General features: G+C 46.4%; 2 protein-coding genes across 2 annotated transcripts; both read right to left on the bottom strand.

Annotated features, from left to right (window-relative positions):
* Positions 1 to 5541: 5541 nt before the first annotated feature.
* On the bottom strand, positions 5542 to 10482 carry LOC101762872 (tryptophan aminotransferase-related protein 3). Its single transcript, XM_004969700.4, has 5 exons — positions 10066 to 10482; positions 7103 to 7409; positions 6697 to 6989; positions 6322 to 6608; positions 5542 to 6237 (listed from the first exon to the last, which is right to left on the bottom strand). The coding sequence occupies exons 1-5, from the start codon at positions 10425 to 10427 to the stop codon at positions 6014 to 6016; spliced, it is 1473 nt and encodes a 490-aa protein (XP_004969757.1). The 5' UTR covers positions 10428 to 10482; the 3' UTR covers positions 5542 to 6013.
* A 736-nt stretch (positions 10483 to 11218) lies between these two features.
* On the bottom strand, positions 11219 to 13492 carry LOC101762471 (alliin lyase). The gene is made up of 5 exons (XM_004969699.3): positions 13122 to 13492; positions 12512 to 12818; positions 12129 to 12421; positions 11754 to 12040; positions 11219 to 11659 (listed from the first exon to the last, which is right to left on the bottom strand). The coding sequence occupies exons 1-5, from the start codon at positions 13472 to 13474 to the stop codon at positions 11424 to 11426; spliced, it is 1476 nt and encodes a 491-aa protein (XP_004969756.1). The 5' UTR covers positions 13475 to 13492; the 3' UTR covers positions 11219 to 11423.
* Between the last annotated feature and the right edge of the window lie 6979 nt (positions 13493 to 20471).

The raw sequence follows: 20471 nt of genomic DNA, 5'->3' as shown, positions 1-20471 counted from the left end.
CGGTCTGGCGCGGCCAAAAGGGTCACACCGCGCAAATAAAGTGCGGGTGAGGTTATTTTTAAAAATAAAAAAAAAGGGTTAAAAATAAAAAAAGTTCCCCGGCAGTGATGATCAAAACCATCTACACATTTGTCACAAACTCTGCAATGCTTGCTATAATTCAACACCTACAAAGGAAATAGCAGACTATTAATATGTTTATTGAAAAAAAACATAGATCAACACCAATTACAAGAAACATACCTGAACTTCACATAAGCTGCAAAAAAACATCCCTTGTTATGTTCCCAGTACCAGTTATGTTCCCAGGATATGGGCCAATTTTCTTTCTGAAGCAACTCTAATTATTATTTTCCTTCAGGGTACATGTAAATGCTCGCAGAAATTACTAGTAGAGATTATAAGCATGTTGAACCAAGAACAAAAGGATGCTATTGAGAAAGCAGGATTTGGTTCTTTACTTAAGCTTAAGGACATAGAGATTCGACGTGAGCTATGCAAGGAGATTGCGTACAGTTTCGACTTAGACAAAGAAGAATTCAACATTCAAGAAAACAAGGTGAAAATATCCATCAAAGATGTTGAGCATATACTAGGCTTTCCATCCCAAGGCGATGAAATAAAGGAGCATCATTCATCGGAGTTGAGGGAATATTTAAGCAAGAACAAAACCTATGGTGATGACTTTATTCGCATATTTGTGTTGTACACCATTGGTTTCTACTTGTGCCCAACACTACAGCCATACGTCAAATCAGATTATCTTGGGCTCGTTGAAGAAATTGATAATATCAAGAACCTGAACTGGAGCAGCCTGGTTCTTAATTTCTTGATCAGAAGCATACGGGAATACAGGGAGGTAAAGGCAGCTAATCTTAAAGGGAATCTAGTTCTTTTGCAGGTATGTACATTGCATATATTGAACAAAGATTCATGACACTATGTTTATATTCACAGCAAACACTACTACAATTTTTTTAACTACAGGTCTTACTGGGAGAAGGTGTCTATGTCTCATATGTACCCTACATTAGAACATCCTGGAGGGGACAAACCACTTATGCAATATTGGGACGAAAAGAGAGCTAAAGAACGATGCAAACTAGCACGCAACCATCATTTTGGGGAAGGGAAGGTAAAAGTGTATCGAACATCAGTAACCATCTCATTACTTTATAGAAATCCCAGCAGTTACTAACAAAATCCTTCTTTCTATTCTATGTCAGATTGTCCATGACATTACAAGACATAAACATAACAACTCATGCTCAATCCCCTAATGCCACACAACATCAGAACAATCGGACAAGAGACAAGCTGATAGCAATCACAAAATTATGCAGGAACTTCAAGTGTTCATTACCAATCAGTACAGGTTACCATCAAATCAAATTGATGACAGGTTCAATGCACTTAACAAGCGGTTCGATAATGTAATACAAGAACAACGTGTAAGTCTATTATCATATTATTAGGCATACCTTCATTCAGTTCCGAGCTCGACTACCATCATTTGCAGCCGTTGCGAACTTGCAGGAATCAAGGGTAGTGGTACAACCTACAAATGTCGTGCTTGAGGCGACGGACACACATATAGGCAAGCCTGAAATAAACATAAAGGAGAATAAGGCACAACCAAAGCACAAAACTACAGCGAGGAATCCATCAAATCGTCAAAAAAAACCCATCCAACAAACAAACATCCAGTATGAGTACAGTATTGGCACAAAACGTCATCGACCCAACAAGAACAAGGAAAAAGAAGAGATCCTAGATGTTGCGATACCTGATGAACCACTATCAACTGATAGCACGTCAAATGGTACTACTCCGTGCGAATTTCTTTACCAATACATAGATAATATTAGTCATCTAACTATTATCCGCAGAGTATTTGATCAATGCAGATGAGTTGTCCATTGTCCAGTACATCAATTCAACATCACAGGATAAAGTTTTGTTGATATTGGTATTTACATAGCAACAAAGAAGGATCTAGAGTGCCTTCTCAACAGTGAAATGTTCCTGAATGATTAGGTTAGTATATCTCTACATAAAAATGTTCCTATTTCAACAATACAATCTAATGAAGTTTAACTTGCAAGTAAAGGTTATGAATGCTTACATCCGAATACTAAAAGCACAACCTAGTATCAACGAAAGGGAAGATGGATATGCCTATCTAGAGACAACTTACAATGCCAACATGATATGTGGGGATACCATCGCTTCATTACGAAATAAAGAAGAAGGCAACTTCCGTTTATATCGGACATTAACTTATCTCAACAATGACATGGCACAGCTTGCATCCTATTACAGCTATAAATGGTTGATTTGGCGCAGGCAAACATCTAACGAAATAAGTTTTTTAGGTCTTCTTTCCAATCAACATTAAAGATTGTCATTGGTATTTGGTGGTCATCAATGGTCGTAAGGGTGTCGTTCATGTACTTGACTCCAAGGGGACTGCCACTCGCCGGCCACAACTACATGGTGATACACTAATAATCTGGTACCGACTACTTAATAACAAATTATACATGATTACCTCAACCACTGATGATTCTATTGAACTCAGTTGCAAGGGTTGCAGAACCGTATGACACGCCTTGCAGACCTGCAATTGATCAAAGATCATAGGTGGAAGGACACCCAAGTTAAAGAATGGACAGTCATTGAATGCATCAAAAAAGACAATCCAGACTGACCAGTACAAGCACATCAACACCTGTCAATATACTCGGGTTCCCATAATTAGTACTTCCTAACTTGTGTAAATACCAAATAAACTCGCAGTGCATCGTGTGGACTATTTACGGTTAAATTCATGGAGCTTTGGACCAGAAACAAATTATCTTTCTTATTCACATAGGTAAGTTGAACAACACAAATTCAGCAACCCAATCTATGCCCATCTTACATTACAGCTAACAGGCATTTGTATTCGTTATGTGCAGAAGGATATGACTAATTTCAGGCTCAAGCTAGCTGTCACATTGGTTAACTATACGTGGAACAAAGTGAAGGGAAGTCCAGGATACAAAGCTACCAATGCCGAGGAGACATACACGATGCAAGACAATGAAAAATAGATTACATTCCATTTTTTCTGTGTTTTACTCCATTATCTATGATGATCGAGTATTTCAAACCAATGAAGTTCTTTTCATTTCTATGTGCAGATCCCTAGTTTAGATGTTAATAGGAACATATCATATACTTCAAGGTAGTTTAACTTTTGTTTTCCCTGAATAACAACGCATTTCTATGTCCCATAATCAGTTGTCTTCAACCTTACCACAGAGTTTATTTAATCTTCACAACCTTATCGAACTTGATATCTCAAACAATCACTTAATCGGTACTCTCAAAGCTGATATAGGAAGCTTGAACACACTAAACAAGTACCTAACAAAGCTTCAGGAAACTAGAGCAGGAGCAGATGATGTGTTTTTCCTTAGAAACACATGTCCTGCCTTCATTCCTTCTCAAGTGGCAGGTACTGAATCATTCAACTGTATCTGTGTCAGGTTAGCAATTTCAGCTCCCTGGGCCAAAACAGAAAGAATGATAGTTACCAGGTCAGCTATTCCAGTTCTATGGGCCAATAATAGTAGTTCAGAATTTATTTTTTATAAAAAATAAGCAATTTTTCTTATACTGCCTTCTCTAACATTTATACTATGCACTCATCTAGTCATCTTGAACTGTATAATGTATCCCTTCGCTACAACTACAAGTTTATCAGGACACACCAACTGCCCTACAGGTCTAGAACAGCACCTATTTCCTCCCGGTCCTCACCATCTGCGCTATTTTTTTCAAAAAAAAAGAACCATCTCAAGCGTAAAAGAATTACACCTATTACCTCATTTAGCAAATTCTGAAAAATCATAATTGGATAAACAATCACCAGAGCTACTGTTAGTTTCTACATCACAGAGGTGCCTGCCTAAATCATGCTAGTGAATTCTTTCATTTCTTCAGATTACTAAAGCCTCTTCATTGAAGCAAGCTTGCAGTGATTCAGAGCAGCACCAGTTCCTTTCCTAGAATCAGTAAGCAGCACAATAACCATACCTCGTCTGAATCGGGTACTTCGGGAAGAGCTCCGCGAGGATCCGGCACAGCTCGCCGTGGTGCAGAGTCCGCTCGGCACAGACTGGAAAGGAGGGAGGAGGAGGAGGCGGTAGCGGACTGGAAAGGGCTAGCGGCGGCGGCGGTGGTGGCAGGGGGCCGACCAAGATCGACGGAAGGTGGCGCGGAGGTGGCGGCGAACTGGAAAGGAGGGAGGAGGAGGAGGAGGAGGAGGAGGAGGACAAGGACAAGGACGAGGACGAGGCGGCGGCGGACATGAAAGAGCTGGCGGCAGCGGTGGCCCAAGCGAGAGCGATGGGAGGCGTCCAGACAGCGGGCGGCGGGTGGGAGGCGGCGGCGGCCGAGCGATGGGAGGCGGCCTGCGGCCTGGAAAATCCGGAGGCGGGCTGGCGGCGGGAGGCGGCGTGGGTGTGGGAAAAGCCGAAGGCGACGCACATACCCTAAGCTGTGTAGTCGCCGCCGCCCGCCGCTTGGTCACCGTCGACCGTTGGAGTCTCCGCCGCCCGCCGCCACGGAGTTGCCGCCGCCGCCCCATTTCAACCCTAGGTACCGTGGAGCAGCAACGCGGCGCGCATCTCCTGAACCGCGGAGTCACCGCCGCCCGCCGCGTAGTCCCCGCCGACCGCCGGAGTCTCTGCCGACCGCCGGATTCTCCGCCTACCGCCGCCGGGGAGTCGGCGCCGCCACCCCGTTGCAACCCTAGAGGAGCCTGCGACGGATTGGAAATGAGGAGGCCCAGTCGCAACCTCCGACTGATTGGAAATGAGGAGGAATAAAAAGAAACAAGATTATAATTAACAAAGATTTCATTTGATCTATTACAACATTGTCATTTAACATCTTTCCAATAATACCCTTATACTACCCATACTACTCATGCATACTACCTATACTACAGCTTAAGATTTTAGTAGTATACAATTAATCTCAACCGTTGGATCCTTCCATACGAGTCCTTTTCAAACAGTAGTATAGGGTAGTATTATCCACCGTAAAGGAGCTCAAATTTCTTTGGCGTCCTACGATGCATTTCAAATTACACCTATCTGTGAGATCCCCATGGAATGCTTCTCACCGATCACCATGCGCGAACTCTGAAGGAGAAATTTTCGGCCAGGAAGGTAGAAGTTTGCTCGTATTTCTTCATTGATGTTTAGTATCCAGTGATGGAGCTAGAATCAAGTTAGTTGAGGGTAGTGACGGAGGCAGAGGTTGTGGGTGGGGGGGGGGGGTGGGGGAAGGGGGGCGGTCCTCGTTATCTCCTTCCTTCTTTACCTTTTTTTTCCCTCTTTTTCTTCTCTTCTCCGGCTAGGGGATAAGTTATCAAAGTTAATTCATAGATTAAATATTGTCAACATATACAAGTTATTCACCTCTAAGTCTTAAACATAAGTTATTTTGCGAAGTTCAATTACTCATGTGTTTTTTAGAAAATATTTGTACCTCAAGCAGTTGCACATGCGTTGATGGAGAAGCTATTACATTGTTGCAGTACATAGTGTCCATTCAATTACTATTGACCTATTCCATACACACAATGCACATTTTCTTTCCTATATACTTACACTACATAATGATCTGCGCAGTGAGAGCAATCAACCCGTAGCTGATCATCTCTTGTATAATTTTTTCCAGTCATGCCCAACTATTCCCGCCAGCTCACGCTGAGAAACAATCAACTTTTTCCCTTTTTAAAAAAAGAAACACCCAACTTCTAGTTGACCGTTCAAGTGATTTTGTAGAATAATCATCAACGCCTAGCTGATGATTTCCAGTATCTTATCATGCCCGTTGAGAACTTGTGCTGTACCAATACTCAGCAGCTTATATCACGAGAAACAACAGCTCGGATTTGATCGCCCCGGTATAGTACTTGCCTTATCGGACCAATGAACTTCAGTGGCTATTACCGTCACATAGAGCTGAAACCGGGAGCGTCGTACCTCTCGGCATTGACAAGATCCGTGACCCTCTCCATGAGCGCTTCGAAGTCATCATCCGACTTGAGGAGGCTGATCCTCGTGTACCTGCTGCTAGCCTCGTTTAAGACGCCGGGACGCGTGTTGATCTTCGCCTTCAGCATGGCCTCATGGCAGTCTTCGTCTTCCTCCCTCTCGCACTTCACCCACGCGTAGGCTGCCCACCGAGTGCAGTAACAGGTTCAGTAACGTCGATAAGTGAGCTGCGATGTTAATGCCGATCAAAGCTGAGACGGCTCACCCGGCGATGGGTCTCTGATCCGCTTGAAGTAGGTGCAGTACGCGGGTGCCATCTTCTGGAGGGAGATGCGGCGGGAGCGCGACACGACGGCGTTGAGCCTGCGCCACCTGGTCCTCATCACGCCGTGCCCGAAGGCGAAGATGTCCTCCTCGCCGTGCAGGTTGGCGAGCATGACCTTGACGATCCCCAGCATCCGCAGCTGGGTGTCCCGGGACGCGCCCATGATGCTGTCCTGCACGTACTTGTTTGCCCTCTTGGCCACGTCCTGGTCCCTGATCAGCGCCCACCTGCGCAGCGCGCGCGCGCGCACGACATGCTCATGTCATTCTCCATGCGCAGAGCTGAGACGACGACTATGCAGTAGCGTGCAAGTACCCGAATCTGCTGCCGGCGTGCCCGGAGGGCTTGGACATGGTGAACATCATGACATCCTCGTCGGCCGGCGCCGGGATGTGCGTGAAGTGCGGCCAGTAGTAGGCGTGGTCGACGATCACCGCGGCCGAGCCGCCGAGGACGGGCTTGTAGAGCTGGGCGTCCGGGTTGTTGGGCGACGTGACGAACTCGATGAAGCCATCGGTGGAGTTCCGCGACGCGTTGCCCCACAGAGCCGTGGTCCCGCCCCATATGTACTCGCGGCCGTCGAACATCTTCGTCTGTGTTCTGTAAGTCTGCAAAGTCGATCAATGGTTGAAACTTAACGATGACTTGTTTGATCCACCCCATCTATGATTCTCTTATAGGCAATGTGCAGTGTAATACGAAAGAGAGGCCGCAGGCTGACCGGGTAATAAGGCGCGGTGGCGACCACGCGGGCCGGTGGCGAGGCGGCGTCGGCGTCCGGGGAGAGCGCGTGCACGAGCGCGTTGATGAGCTGTATGGAGCCGGCGGCGAAGACCACGTGCTTGTCGTCGACGACGGCGTTGCCGACGGCGCTGTGCAGGCGCCGGATCTGGCGCTCGAGCTCGACGGACTGGAACAGGCCGTGGCCGTCGGTGGTGGTGTAGCTCATGCGGTGCCACCCGGAGACCACCACGGCGCCGGCGGACGCGTGGCGCCGCCAGTACGGCTCCAGGAACAGCGGGTTCCCGCTGCGGCAATCATTGGACACACGACCAGCGTGAGCACTCAGCAGTCAGATAGTATGTTTAGTTACCCAAAATTCCAACTTTAAATTATGCAAAAAGAAGATTTCCCATCACATCAAACTTACGGTACATGCATAAAGTACCGAATGTAGACGAAATCAAAAGCTAATTGCACAGTTTGGTTGTATTTTGCGAGATGAATCTTTTGAGCCTAATTAGTCAATATTTGGACAATAATTCATAAATACAAACGAAACGCTACAGTATGCTACAGTGCTAGCGCAGTGATTTTAGTTGTCTAAAATCCAGCAATTAAACAGGCTCTGAAATAAAGCAACTAGGCACGCAGGGCGTCACGTTTTGCGATGCGGCCAACCATGAATAGTTCCACACTTCCACACGACGGCTAGACCTGCAGTTGACAGAAAACGGCCGTTCACCTTCGCCCACTCTCCTGCTGGCTGCCGAGACAATCCCAGGGAGTAGTAAAAGGTACGGACAATTGTTAATCGTCTAATCGATGAGGTCAGGAGCCACGCCTCAGGATAGGAATCTTACTATCTTATCTTACTATTACTGATTAGAGGCTTCTTTTGTAAAGCCACCAAGGATTCCTATCCTAGGTGGACAGAAATTCTCATCAAAAAGCAAAACATCCGACCATCAATCGATATATTAAAATCATCGTAACCTTTGGATCTATTATGTTTTTCTAAACAATTACCCACCTATACCATTATGTAAATAGCCTAAAGTAACCCCCTAAATCTACAAATAAATTACCCACCTCTGCCATTATATAAAATAAACTAAAGTAACCCCTAATCTTTATCCAAATTACCCACTTATACCATTATAAACAATATTTAAAATAACCTCTAATTTGCAATTGAATTGCCTACCATTGTTCCTTAAAAAACTTAAAGGAACCCTTAAATTTGCATCTATATTACCCAAACGTGCCATTATAAAAAATAACATAGGGTAACCCTTCGTTTGAATCAAATAACCTTGATTAAAAATATACAGCAATATATGATTCTAAATCTCCTATATCTTTCACTATTGGTATACGATATAATAATTAAGGTCTATACGCATGATGTGTGTCACCATTTATAAGGATATAAACTGATGAGAATATAGATTTCTATGCTAAAATTGTATCTCAAACATAGAGTTCATTAAACAAATTCAAGCGCATACCTGCGATGCAAAGTGAAAAGTTAAAGATTATAAATGTGGTTGAAAATATTATAGAGTAATTACTAACCATTTATAAGGATATAAGGTGATGAGAATATAGATTTCTATGCTAAAATTGTATCTCAGACTTAGGATTCATTAAACAAATTCAAGCGCATACCTGCGATGCAAAGTGAAAAGTTAAAGATTATAAATGTGGTTGAAAATATTATAGAGTAATTACTAACTAAAATCTATCACAATTGGATGAAGATATTAAGTATATATCTACGTAAGTATTGTGTTCGAATATTTAACAAACGAGAGGTAGCTTATGGTAATAGTTTTGTAGCAATGTAGTCTTATTTTTTTCCATTGGAGACTCCGCATTAGTTCCCACGATACAAGCTAGAAAAAAGGGATAAATTCTTATAAAAATTAAAAACATCAAACACTAATCCTGTAAACTCTAATAATCATAGCCATTGATCTATTATATTTTCTAAAAAGTTACCCTCCACTGTCATTGTGAAAATATTCAAAAATGAGCTCTAAACCTATATCTAAATTACCGAGATCAACTATTATAAAAAATAATCTAAAGTAACCTATAATCTTCATCCAATTTACTAATACACATCATTATAAAGCATAACTTAAAATGTCATTCTAAAATTTTATCTATGTTATCCACGTGTGTCGTTATTAAAAATAACCTAAAGTAAACACCTAAATATTAATCTAATTATCTTCATGTGTATGATACAGAAATGTCAAAAAGTAAACTAATATATGATTCCAAATTACCTATTTATGTCATTGTTAATATAAAAATACTAAGTTAAAGTATATACACATGATGAGTGCCACCATTTAGACCATTTATACATGTATGTGAGGAATCGATGAAAAATATTGATTTCTATGCTAAACATAATGTATGGAGGATTAAGGTGTGATACAAAATGGAATAAGTACGAATATGGATGAAAATATGCATAGAGTAATTATTAATTAAAAATCAATTAGAACTGGACAAAGATAGGTACATATCTATATAAGTATTATGTTGAAGTATTGAAAAATAAGAGAGTAGTAGGTAAATAATTTTAATTATTAGTTAGGAGTTTAATTTTTAAATAATTTTCAAATAAAATAGCTTCTAAAAATATTAGCCTGTGCGGGAGCACGGGTTGATGGACTATACTTAGTATAGGTTAATCGGCTCATCTCCATGGCGGGGCTAGGATTAGACTTGATCGCTTCCCAATGGAACATTAAAAATCTCAACCAAGTAACCAGCGCATCGTGCATGTCGACGCAGGGTCATCTTCCTTTTTAGCACTACTGCTCCCCGAGCCAACGCCGGACCTCCACTCATGGCATCAGTTGCAAACTCTCCTACTCTTGATGGAAGCCATAGCTAAGAGCCTAAGACGACGGGAAGGCGCCGTGACGACGCCGGGTCGCGTACCTGTTGGCGTCGGCGGTGCAGTCGGGGGTGCGTAGGGAGCAGTCCGGCCCGGCGAAGCAGGCGTTGCACTCGCAGCCGGGCCGCCCGTCCTCGCCGGCGACGCCATCCAGGAACACCTGCCCGTGGCCCGAGCAGTCGACGGCGGCCGCCGCCTCGGCCTCCCTGGCCGCCCGCAGCGCCCAGCTCAGCCCGCAGCCGCTGCTGCCTCCGCCGTCGTGTCCGAGCAACCGCGACGGCGGAAGGAAGTGGTGCGCGAGGAGGAGCGCGTTGAGGAGCAGCGATAAGCAGAGGAGCGCGTGGAGGCCGATGAGGCCGGCAGGTCGCCGTCTCGCCTGCTGCCCTCCACCGGCTGCCGGTTCCATTGGGTGTGTGCGCGTGTGTCGGTGTGTGTCTTTGGCTACGTACAGGCGGGTTCATCTTGTGAGCATGATAATTTAATAAGCCGGCTCAGGTAACCGCCAGGCGTGATGGTGTTCGTGTCACAACCACATGAGTACTGACATGGACAGTGTTCCTTCCCGTGCAGCAGACTCCAGCGGACAAATCTCGGAGAGCCAGAGTATCACGCACTACTCCCGATCCAACAAGGAGTCGGTGTCACATGAAAACTACCTTGTGTGAAACGGATCTTGCCTCGTCTCGTGGGCCCCAGCGCTTGGTGATGATGTTCAGATGTTGGATCGTGCATCGACGGCGACGCCTGCGTCCGCCTTGTACCCATATGCAGTGCAGCCGTGCAGGCAACGGGATTCTCAATCGCTACGTCGTCTTCCCATGGAAACTGGAAAGGCATCGCGGGAGCGTGAGAGAATCCCATGGATTCTTCTCATCGCTCGATCGAAGCGTATCTGTACGCCGCCATACCACTACTACCATGGATAGCTCTTGCGAGAGCGACCATCCATGATAGACGAAGGCATCGCCTTCAATCGGCGAAGCTGTCGCTATCAGGCGGCCCGCGGTTGTCACCACTCGCGTGCCTCTCGGTCCTTATCGTTTTTACCGTTTGATTTTCATTGGGGGCCCCCCCAGTTAGTGACTGTGGAGATAATAATCTCCAAAAGATGAATGGACAGGCACAATTGGAATTAGGCTGTCACCGGCCGTAACGTATCCAACGGTCCAGCCAGCAGAGTGATGTGGCACATATGTGTCAGGCAATGCAGATCTTTCGAGTGAAGTACTCAATCCACCTTTGGGACGCGTTTTTCACACTACCTGAATCGTTGAGTTTCCAAACGTAAGAAAAACATCTGCAATATGTTCCCAGTTACTCTCCAGGTCAAGCAGAGAGACAGTTATTTTCTGGGTTGAACGTTCCGGCACTTTTGGGTGCCCATGGTCCATGGAAGTTCCCTTTACATTACCAAAGTCGTGGAGCTCGAGGCAGGCTCGTCGTAATTCTCGGCATTGACAAGATCCGTAACCCTCTCCATGAGAACTTCGAAGTCGTCATCCGTCTTGAGGAGGCTCAACCTCGTGTACCGGCTGCTAGCTTCGAAGAGAGCGCCTGAACGTGTGATGATCTTTGACTTCAGCAGCGCCTCGTAGCAGTCGTCGTCTTCCTCCATCTCACACTTCACCCATGCATAGGCTGTCCACCGAGTACAGTTACAAGAGCCAAGAAGTTCAATAGAAAATGCTTTGAGATGCGATGTAGATATAAAAAAAATTGAGTTGCTGCTGACCTGGCGATGGCTCTCTGATCCGCTTGAAGTAGGTGCAGTACTCGGGAGCCATCCTCTGCAGCGAGATGCGGCGGGAGCGCGACACGACGGCGTTCAGCCTGCGCCATCTGGTTCTCATCACGTCGTGCCCGAAGGCGAAGATGTCCTCCTTGCCGTGCAGATTGGCCAGCATGATCTTCACGATCCCCAGCATCCGCAGCTGGGTATCCCGGGACGCGCCCATGATGCTGTTCTGCACGTAATCGTTGGCCCTCTTGGCCACGTTCTCGTCCCTGATCAGTGCCCACCTGCGTAATGCACGCACAGGAGATGTGTCATTGCCTCTCTCTGTCGTCTCTATACAATTATATAATTCGTGAACCATGCTTGACGCACCCGAATCTGCTGCCGGCGTGCCCGGAGGGCTTGGACATGGTGAACACCATGACATCCTCGTCGGCCGGCGCCGGGATGTGCGTGAAGTGCGGCCAGTAGTAGGCGTGGTCGACGGTCACCGCGGCCGAGCCGCCGAGGACGGGCTTGTAGAGCTGGGCGTCCGGGTTGTTGGGCGACGTGACGAACTCGATGAAGCCATCGGTGGGGTTCCGCGACGCGTTGCCCCACAGAGCCGTGGTCCCGCCCCATCTGTACTCGCGGCCGTCGAACATCTTCGTCTGTGTCCTGTAAATCTGCACAGTCGATCAATAGTTGTAGAGATTCAACGATGACTTGTTCGATTGACCCCATCTCTGAATATATGTGGAGAGAGGCTGGCTTACCGGGTAATACGGCGCGGTGGCGACCACACGGGCCGGCGGCGAGGCGGCGTTGGCGTCCGGGGAGAGCGCGTGCACGAGCGCGTTGATGAGCTGTATGGAGCCGGCGGCGAAGACCACGTGCTTGTCGTCGACGACGGCGTTGCCGACGGCCCTGTGCAGGCGCCGGATCTGGCGCTCGAGCTCCACGGATTGGAACACTTTTTCAATGTCAGTGGCGATGTAGCTCATGCGGTGCCACCCGGAGATCACAACGGCGCTGGCGGCCGCGTGCCGCCGCCAGTATGGCTCCAGGAACAACGGGTTCCCGCTGATCGAATCGTGCACAGGATGAGAACAGGACCGGCGACAGCAGTCAGATGCAGGGCCAGGAAGCAGGCACGCAAAGCGTCATGGTCTGCGATGCGGCCGAGTACGAACGCGACACAAAAGGACCAGGACCAGGACCAGAATTAGACACAGAGAACAGGATTAATAGACGAGGTTTTAGGATTAATCGTCTCATCGCCGTGTCGGAGCTAGGATTAGACATGATCACTTCCCAACATTTGCACACCAAGACATAAGGTACAGAGTAGAGGCCGATCGAGTAATTCACGCCGGGATCGCGTACCTGTCGGCGTCGGCGGTGCAGTTGGGCGTGTGGAGGGAGCAGTCCCGCCCGGCGAAGCAGGCGTTGCACTCGCACCCGGGCCGCCCATCCTCGCCGGCGACGCCATCCAAGAACACCTGGCCGTGACCCGAGCAGTCAACGGCGGCCACCGCCTCGGCCTCCCTAGCCGCCTGCAGCGTCCAGCTCAGCCCGCAGCTGCTGCCACCGCCGTCGCCGACCGCGCTGAGAACCCGGGACGGCCGGAACAAGTGGTGCGCGAGGAAGACGGCGTTGAGGAGCAGCGACGTGGAGAGGAGGGCGAGGAGGGCAGGTCGTCGCCTTGCCTGCTGCCCTCCACCAGCTGCCGGGTCCATTGCACGTGCCTTTGTCTGTGCAGCGTGCTGGCAGATATAAGAGCATGGGTTGTTCAGCGAAGGAGTGGTTGGAAAGCGAGGACGTACAAGCACCACAATCTTCATGATCTAGAGAGTACTCGTGTCATGTTAACATGGTGGATATGTTGACCCCCCTATTAACTTTGCCAATTTGTTAATGCTTGCAATGGAGGATAGGCCCAAATTTTCGTTTTGCTGTTTTGCTTTTTTTTTTTAACGCTCTCACTTCTCTCACATTCGTCACTTAACTAAATAAAAGTTTAACTTCCAACCTTCTAAAAATCCTACTATTTTTTATGTAGATAATATAAATGAAGCACAACCCATTTTACTTGAATCCAACATCATAGCTATTGACATATTTGGAATGAAAATTATTACCGTAATGGTATAATTTGTTTCACCTAAGCTGTTTGGCCTATAGATATTTTCTTAAATTTAGAAAATACTACCTAAATTAATTGTTTGGAAAGTAGCATTTTAAGAAATTAATTCTCAGCTAAATTAACAAATTTTTTTGACAAGGTTTCGGTATCATTAGAAATAGAAGCACAATATATTCCATCTCATAGACACTTATTTGTCTCTTTCTAGTATAAAGCCAGAATAAGGAGAAGAATAATTTGGACTACTTTTGTAAATTATATGAATCTTAATAAATTTTTGTCAGAGCTCTGCACAAGCTTCCATTAGACTAAGACTATCAAAATTAGAGTTTAAATTGAAAAGTTAAGCCAAAAGTACAAAGAGTTGAAGAATAAACTCACAGGATAATCCTATCTGTTTATTTTCTAAACATTGAACTGATTTCCATCTCATTTTTTTACGGAACAGGACATTCCAATATTGGTTTTCTTTTACTTGAGAGGACGGTCCTCTACGTCGTTTCTTCTCGCTTGGTTGCATGCTACAGAGATCATTGATCAATGGTTATGGCTTTTTTTTATTCCATTTCCTATACGCGTACGTGAGTAGTGCTGCCTGGTCTCAGTTCTCTGACTGAGTGATTAGCTAGTGAGTGATTCGCTAGTGATCAGGTCATTAGCTACAGCTGGTAGTTTTCATTGCACCTGCTAGCAGCTTAAGCCAATATAGATTTCCATAGCCAACGGAACTTCCGCTGTTCATCCGAAAGTTGCTAATGGACTAAAAGCTGGTAATATACACTCCGGATGTTCCGTAAAAAACACTTGTGCGTGGTCAAGTGATGGTTATGGAAAGTAAAAGGTTACTAACTCGTCCTACGCTGGTAGGAGCAGCAAGCTAACGGTTGCACCATCACTTCTCATTTGCACAGTGTAATTAATCATTGCTTAGATGCTTAGAGTACTACTTTATTACTTATGCTTCATAGTTGACATGATAAGTGCATATTAGTGAATAAGCTGTTATTCATCCTTTTAGTCTCCAGTAGGTTTATGTTTAGCTCGACTAGTACTAGTAGCTCCTATAGATGCTTAGTAGCTCGTGCATACTTGTGCATTAGACATGTGGCCGGCCAAGAACAGGAGGCACAATGGCCGTGCGTGCGGGCAACGGCGATGATGGGAGCAAGGAGGAGCGATCTGGCTATCGCGGTGTTGCAGCTAGTCAAGGGTGTGTGTGTGTGTGTCGGCGATCCGTGCGCCACCGGCGTCGCATGTTTGCGAGTCATGTGCCGCCGGCCGTGTCTTCTTTCCAGGTGCGAGGCTTCTTTCTCTCTTCTCTTTATATTGGAGATGCAAAAAAACGCCCATCGCTCATGTACGTCGCCGCTGCAGTTTACAAACCAGCAGACTTTCCTTCCGTTCATCTCATGTTGTATTTTTTCAATCGGCGGACGTTCCTCCCTTTCATCCCACGTTCGATCCATTCTGGTGCTCGACAGCTGCTGTAGCTATCGGCTTTTGGCACTATGCCATTCTTGCTGGCAGAGCGATAGTAGGAGAAGCTCGTGGCACCATGCACTTCACACATGAAGCTTGAATCGTTGCATTTTCAATTCAACCGAAGGATTAGCACCGGATCGTCCTCTTGAGTGTACTTTTCATCCTCTTTTGCATGTATATTATTCCATATAATGGTCATTTAAAACGTATGCATCATATTATTCTAATAAAATGGTCATTTGAAATGTATGCATGTATAAAACTGAAAGTAGTATTTTACTAAAAGTCAAATCCTAGCATATGTACCAGAGTGAAAAAATGCAACTTGCTTCACAAAAAGCATGTGCTTAAATTTAAAGAGAGGAATAAATTAAACTTGCTCTATAAATTGTAACTATCAAATCAGTGTCCCGAGTGAAAAGTTATGGGAAAATATCCAACAAAAAGAGGAATAAGTCAGGTTATTCTAAAATAAATCTATAATTAGATGAGATAGAATTATGTACAATCTTGTAGAGCTCATCACAAACTTTTCATGATGTCCAAGATCATAAAAAATCAGCATCCGGAGTGAAAAGTTATGAAAAAGAAAATGAAGCGGTGAAAATGCACTTAGACGATAAACACCAGATTATCCTGACTCACAAGAGAACCACCGAAAAGTGCCGCCCAAATCAGGACCGCCGTGCAAAATGGACACCTGCGTCGGACAATGGAAAACAGAACTTGATTATGTGACAAAAGAACTTGATTATGTGGAAACCAAAGTCGGCGACGGTCAAAAACGAACTTCTCCGCAATCGAGTCCGGCAGTAGCCAAATCTCAAGCTCTTGTCGCCTCATCGAGTCCGGAAGTAAAATGGAGTAAAGATGAGATAAACCTTTGAATTGAAACAATCCGTGTCCAGAGTGTTAAATTTCGAAAAACATGCGAATTGAGTGTCAAATTCGATGAGAGCCGATGTACTGAGTGTCAAATATCATAATCTCTCCATTACTTTTTTTTATCCTTGCATGTCGGCTGGTAGAAGCAGAAACCTAAAAATTGCATTATGACTTCTTATTTGCACACTATAATCATTGCTTGGTTTGCTTAGAGTACTACTATATTACTTGATCATTTGACCTGAGTTGTGCCTATTAGTGTTAAGGTTTTGTTTAAACTTGTCCCTGTCCAGCAGCTTAATTTGTTTAGCTTGAATAGTGCTAGTGGTCCCTGTAGATGGCTAGTAGCTGCTCATGCATGCTTGTGTATTAGTGCTGCAGCCAGGCGGGAACAGGAGGCGCAACGGCTGTGCGTGCGTGCAACCTCGATGAGGAGTGCAGTGGTCAGCTATGTTGCGGCTAGTCGAGGGTGTATCCGCGAGTCATACACCGCTCATTGCTCCTGGACTCCGCAGTCAGCAACAGTTTACGAGTGTCTTCTCATTTTTTTTGTTAACGAGTTCACAATGATGATCCGATTGGGTGTTTGGATAGCAAGGGCTAAAGTTTAGTCCTGTCACATCGAATGTTCGGATGTTAATTAGGATGATTAAATATGAGTTAATTATAAAATTAATAGCAGAACTCCTAGGCTAAATCGCGAGACGAATCTATTAAGCCTAATTAGTCCATCATTAGCGAATGGTTACTGTAGCACCACATTGTCAAATCATGGACTAATTAGGCTTAATAGATTCGTCTCGCGATTTAGTTTAAGGGTTGTGCAATTAGTTTTGTAATTAATCTATATTTAATACTCCTAATTAGAGTCCAAACATCGAATGTGACAGGAGCCAAGCTCCCAAACACCAAGGGAGTTTCTTTTGTCTGGTGCTCAGCAGCGCTGAGGCTTCCTGCTTTCCCACGTGCGCAACACTTTTGCAGGATGATCGGGCCTTTTCCCATGTCGCTGGCAATAGGGCCCCATGGTGACTCCTAGCACTTTGACCACTTCATGCGTCGTGGGCCGTGGTTCAGAAGGCGGCGATGCGAGCCAGCCATGAGCTCATCATGCATGCACGGCCCTGTGATGGCCGGGCCCGCTACGCGCTGGCTAACTACATGGGCCATAGTGGTAGCTTCTAATTGAGTGACTAGAGAGAGCCAGCGCCAGCAGTGGCTGGGTCCACATTTTTTTTATTGCGCACAAGTGTTCTAGATGCACCAAGTGGTCTCTAATTATGGTGTTAGGTGCAGGTAACGGCATGCATGTTGTCAGGTCTACGTGCAAATGCACTATTTTTCTCGATTCACAAAGCCTCTGCTTCTATAGTTATGAATATCATTGGGTAAAGCCTTTAATAAACTTTAAATATATTTATAATTTCGAAATTTTAGAAAATTCTTGACAAAAAAAATTCAAATTTCGTTGTGTCAGGATAAATCCCCAGTAACCACAAGAAGGAAGAAAACGGACTCCTACTAGGATTCCCTATAATCCTACTAGAATTCATACCTTATAGTCCTACTAGAACTCCTCCTTGTAACCGACTAGTAATCCTACCCTAGAGTATATAAAGGAGGCAGGATCCCTAGATCGGTAGGCGAAGATCTCGTGTAACCATAACAGAGGACCAAATCCTCAACACAAAACAACATCCAAGCGCAGGGCGCAACATACAATACCCAAACAAGAAGCAGGGTATTATACTACTCTGATGACGTGAACCTGAATAAATTCGTGTCTTGTGTCCGTACTTTTACCGTCAAGTTCCAGGTCCGACGATCCCCACCAACCAACCTACTAAGGCCCTGTTTGGCATGGCTCCAACTCCGGGTGGAGCTGCTCCACTCCTGAACTCCACATGGAGCCAGCTCTGCTCCAAAACTCCAGAACAAAAATGGGGTGTTTGGCTAGATGGGTGCTCTCAGCTCCAAAAAAGATCGATTTCAGTGTGGATTGCCATTGTTGCCCCCTAATTAAGGCCCCACTTGTCATCCTCTCTATCCCATCTTCTTCTTCCCCCTTTTCCATTGCACTGTGCTGCACACGGGAGACCCTCCACGGGCGGTGGGGTGGGTGGCGGGCTGGGCGGCGACGGGCGGTGGGGTGGGCGGCGGGCTGGGTGGCGACGGGCGACGGGCGGCGGGCGGCGACGGGCGACGACAGGCGGCGGGCGGCGACGGGCGACGGGCGACATGTGCGGCGACTGGAGGCGGCGGGCGGCGGGCTGGGCGGCGGGGTGGGCGGCGACGGGCGACGATGTGCGGCGGCAGGTGGCGGGCGGCGACGGGCGACGACAGGAGGCGACGGGCGCGGCGGCGGGCGGCGGGCGCGACGACTGGCGACGACAGGCGGCGGGCGGCGACGGGCGGCGGGCGCGGCGACGGGCGACGACATGCGGTGGGCGGCGACGGGGGCGGCGGCGGGCGGCGAGGCCGGCCGGCCACGGGAGCGGCGACGGGCGGGGCTCTGGCGACGAGTGGGGCTCGAGAGAATAGAAGAGAGAATAGAATGAAACGTTTTTTTGTGTAACCAGTGGCATTGGTGGGTAATTACCCACCAACTCCACGAGGAGGTTCAAAGAGAGGTTTCTGGAGCAGCAAAAGAGGTGCTTCAAAACTCCACCTCCATTTGCACTACAGCTCCATGGAGTTGGCAACTCCATGGAGTTTTGGAGTTGGGGTGTTTGGCTGAATTTTTCGATGGAGTTGCTGGAGTTTAGGAGTGAAGCCATGCCAAACAAGGCCTAACTCGGGATACCCCTCGTTAGATTGTCGGGTATAAAACACCGACATCTGACGTGTCAGGTAGGGGTAATCGTTGAGATCATCGTGCGAGCTTGAAGGAACTCATCCACGAAATCAATCTACTCAGTGAGCGGGTAGTTGCTGTATTTGGCAACTCGCCGTGTTCCTATCAAAGCAGAATCGATTCCATGTTCCTATCCACGCATCAAGCAGATTCGTCAAGATAGAGACTGAGAGCAGTCGGTGATTACTTGAAGATACGACGGATTACTCCCTGAGTCCGCATCGAAAACCCCGTGTCCTTTGGATCCGTTGCGGCATCCCCACATCTATCAAGTTGAAGTATATCTGTTGTTGTTTCTGCGCGTACAAGTTTGAACCGCTTATGAGATCAAGTCTACGACAAGCCAAATCAAGTAACAGCATACGCATTAAGATGAGATAGAGTATCGAGCTGTTGCGGCTGAAATTCAATTCATTGAAAATTGCTACATGCACACCATTGGCTACTAGCAAGATCACCACGGCGCTCCACAAGCTCATGGTCCAAGATCTCACGGCTATTTCAACTCCACCATGGCGCTCTGTGGCAAGATTGCTTCACTGAAACGCCGGCAAAACTACTCGTCTCAACTCAAAACTAGTCGAGGGTAGGTTTCATATAATCATTAACTAGTCAGAATCGACTCCGACTAGTTGGCTTTATCAACAAACGTTGCGGCTTCACGATGACTGCTACGGCTTCGTCGACAATCGTCCACGAATCAAGCTAAGTCACATTTTTATTTATTTTATATATTTTTTGGCTTCTTTTACGCATGCAGAGCAATGCACCGACTACTTATTTGTGGACGCCTCTCGATGAAAATTACCCTCCAGAGCTACACCTTGTCAATTATTCCTGGGGCGTGTTAACCGATAGCTATGGGCTTGGTACACCGAATTACGGAGGCTATCACCATGGATTTTGTGCATCAAGTTTTGGAAGCTCCGTCATAGGCTTGGTACACCGAATTAGGAGGATCTGTCATTAAGTTTGGTGCATTGCGTGCTAGAGGCTCACAGAGGCTACACCTTAGTGAGGCACAAATCCTATGCGTGGCAAATACGCGCTCTCCTTGCAAAAAAGGCAGAAAAAGTCTCAATGATTACTTTACGCGCAATCATGCAGTATTTTTTATTGCAATGCCGACTACTTATTTTCACTGTCCCCTCTTAGTGGTCACTATTCTCCTCAAGCAGAACACGCCTTAATCTGTGAAAACTTCAAATCTCATGCCATGCCTAAACGCTAGGACGCGAGACAAAGGTCTCCGTAGCAGCAGTGCCAGTACACATACACGAGATAAAGATCTCACACGCAGTGGCAATGGCTAAATAGGGACTGAGAGCCTAAACGTAATAGGCTAACTACTCGAGAAGAAATATGGCCG

Source organism: Setaria italica, chromosome V (assembly GCF_000263155.2).
Source record: "Setaria italica strain Yugu1 chromosome V, Setaria_italica_v2.0, whole genome shotgun sequence".
Classification (NCBI taxonomy): domain Eukaryota; kingdom Viridiplantae; phylum Streptophyta; class Magnoliopsida; order Poales; family Poaceae; genus Setaria; species Setaria italica.
The sequence above is the reverse complement of the archived record's forward strand: the minus strand, read 5'-3'. Positions and strand labels throughout refer to the sequence as shown.

Excerpts from the sequence above, each read along its gene's own strand:
- LOC101762872 (XM_004969700.4), bottom strand. The coding sequence starts at position 10,427 with ATGGAACCGGCAGCCGGTGGAGGGCAGCAGGCGAGACGGCGACCTGCC. Across the intron at positions 6,609-6,696 it reads CACGCCGGCAGCAGATTCGG|GTGGGCGCTGATCAGGGACC; the intron begins GTACTTGCACGC and ends CGCGCTGCGCAG. Across the intron at positions 6,238-6,321 it reads GATCAGAGACCCATCGCCGG|CCTACGCGTGGGTGAAGTGC; the intron begins GTGAGCCGTCTC and ends CTCGGTGGGCAG.
- LOC101762471 (XM_004969699.3), bottom strand. The coding sequence starts at position 13,474 with ATGGACCCGGCAGCTGGTGGAGGGCAGCAGGCAAGGCGACGACCTGCC. Across the intron at positions 12,819-13,121 it reads TGCACCGCCGACGCCGACAG|CGGGAACCCGTTGTTCCTGG; the intron begins GTACGCGATCCC and ends CGATTCGATCAG. Across the intron at positions 12,041-12,128 it reads CACGCCGGCAGCAGATTCGG|GTGGGCACTGATCAGGGACG; the intron begins GTGCGTCAAGCA and ends TGCATTACGCAG.